This window comes from Haliaeetus leucocephalus, unplaced genomic scaffold (genome assembly GCF_000737465.1).
Source record: "Haliaeetus leucocephalus isolate CR32 unplaced genomic scaffold, Haliaeetus_leucocephalus-4.0 Scaffold333, whole genome shotgun sequence".
Taxonomy (NCBI): domain Eukaryota; kingdom Metazoa; phylum Chordata; class Aves; order Accipitriformes; family Accipitridae; genus Haliaeetus; species Haliaeetus leucocephalus.
In genome coordinates, this window is record NW_010972769.1 from 84,097 (window position 1) to 85,882 (window position 1,786).

Below are 1,786 nucleotides of genomic sequence, written 5' to 3' on the forward strand. Positions count from 1 at the left end.
GGGGGGGGGGGTTGAGGACACATACACGAGTGGGACAGACACCGCCCCCCAAGTTGGGGGGGGACACGCACATGGTGGGGCACCCCCCCACCCCCCTCCCCGCCCCGTCCTTGTCCCCGCGGCACCGTCCTGGCCGCTGGCCCAGAGAACCAGCTGCCGCCGGGCTAAAAATAGCAGCTGAATGACGGCAGGGGGGGCTGCCGGGGGTGACAGCGGTGACGTGAGGGGGTCACGGTGTCCCCCTAACGTGCTGTCACCCCCCCCTTGTCATCATGTGTCCCCCCCTCCAAAACAGGCATCACCAATCCCAAGCTCCCCAAAGACGCCACTAAGCACTTCACCTTTGACTACTCGTACTGGTCCCACACTTCGGTGAGTACTGAGGGGGTTGGGGGGGACACGGCGGGGGTCCCCAACACTCCTAATTGCCCCCCCCATCCCTGCCCCCCCCCGCAGGAAGAGGACCCCCACTTTGCCTCGCAACGCCGCGTCTACCAGGACATCGGGGAGGAGATGCTGCTCCACGCTTTCGAGGGTTACAACGTCTGTGTCCTCGCCTACGGCCAAACAGGCGCTGGCAAATCCTACACCATGATGGGCAGGCAGGAGGCCGGGCAGCAGGGAATCATCCCGCAGGTATTGGGGGACGTGGGGGGGTAGTCTGGGGGGTCTCAGGAGGGTTTTGTGGGGGGCTGGACCCCCCGCAAAAGCCTCTGGCTCAGCACTGCTCGCCCCCAGCTCTGCGAGGATCTCTTCACCCGTGTCAGCCGTGAGGGATCCCCCGATCTCACCTTCTCTGTGGAGGTGAGTGGGGGGGGCATTTGGGGGTTCGGGGGTAGCCCCCCCATTCTCACAGATCCCCCATTTGGGGGGCTTGGGGGTTCAGGGTGGGCTCCCTTATCTCACAGCCCCCCCTGCCCTGGGGCTGTGTGGGGCTCAGTGTGGTATCTCCATCGTAGCCCCCCCACCCCACTGCCAGGCAATTTGGGGGGGTTCAGGCCAGCCCCCCAACTCCTCACAGCGTCCCACCCCAGCAGTCTGGGGGTTCATTTGCCCCCCCACCTCAACATTTTGGGGGCTCAGCTGCCCCCATGCCCCAGCAGTTTGGGGGTTCAGCTCATCTCCCTCCCTTGGGGGTTCACCCCCCCACCCCATCAGTTTGGGGGTTCACCCACTCCCTCACACTCCATCAGTTTGGGGGTTCAGCTTCCCCCAGTGCAGTGGTTTGGGGGCTCAGTTCATTGCCCCGGGGGTTTAGGGTTCACTGCTCCCACCCCATCAGTTTGGGGGTTCCCCTCCCTCACCATTCCGAAGGTGTGTGCCCCCCCTTCTCCAGGTGAGCTACATGGAGATCTACTGCGAGCGGGTGCGGGATCTGCTGAACCCCAAAAGCCGGGGGGGGCTGCGGGTGCGGGAGCACCCCCTGATGGGCCCCTACGTCCAGGACCTGTCCCGCCTGGCCGTCACCTCCTTCGAGGACATTGCCGACCTCATGGACAGCGGCAACAAGGCCAGGTTGATTGGGGGGGCAGACGGGGGACACCCCGACATCTGGGGGGGCCTCCCCAAACCCCCCCCCCCCCAGTCGCCACTGATGTCTTTTCCCCACTCCCACTCAGGACGGTGGCGGCCACCAACATGAACGAGACGAGCAGCCGGTCCCATGCCGTCTTCACCATCGTCTTCAGCCAGCGCCGCCACGACCGCCTGACCGACCTCCACACTGAGAAGGTGATGCTGTGCCCCCAAAACCCCCTGAATCTCCCCAAAATCCTCCCCCTCAGTC

At 65.1% G+C, this 1,786-nt stretch overlaps 1 protein-coding gene across 1 annotated transcript in view; it reads left to right on the plus strand.

Moving 5' to 3' along the window:
* KIF1C (kinesin family member 1C) overlaps positions 1–1,786 on the plus strand; it is an 11,492-nt gene that overhangs the window by 150 nt on the left and 9,556 nt on the right. Inside the window, exons 2-6 of the mRNA XM_010571499.1 lie at positions 296–372; positions 457–636; positions 739–804; positions 1,337–1,515; positions 1,620–1,783. Of these exons, the coding sequence (XP_010569801.1) occupies positions 296–372; positions 457–636; positions 739–804; positions 1,337–1,515; positions 1,620–1,783 (666 nt within the window). The remainder of the gene's footprint in view (positions 1–295; positions 373–456; positions 637–738; positions 805–1,336; positions 1,516–1,619; positions 1,784–1,786) is intronic.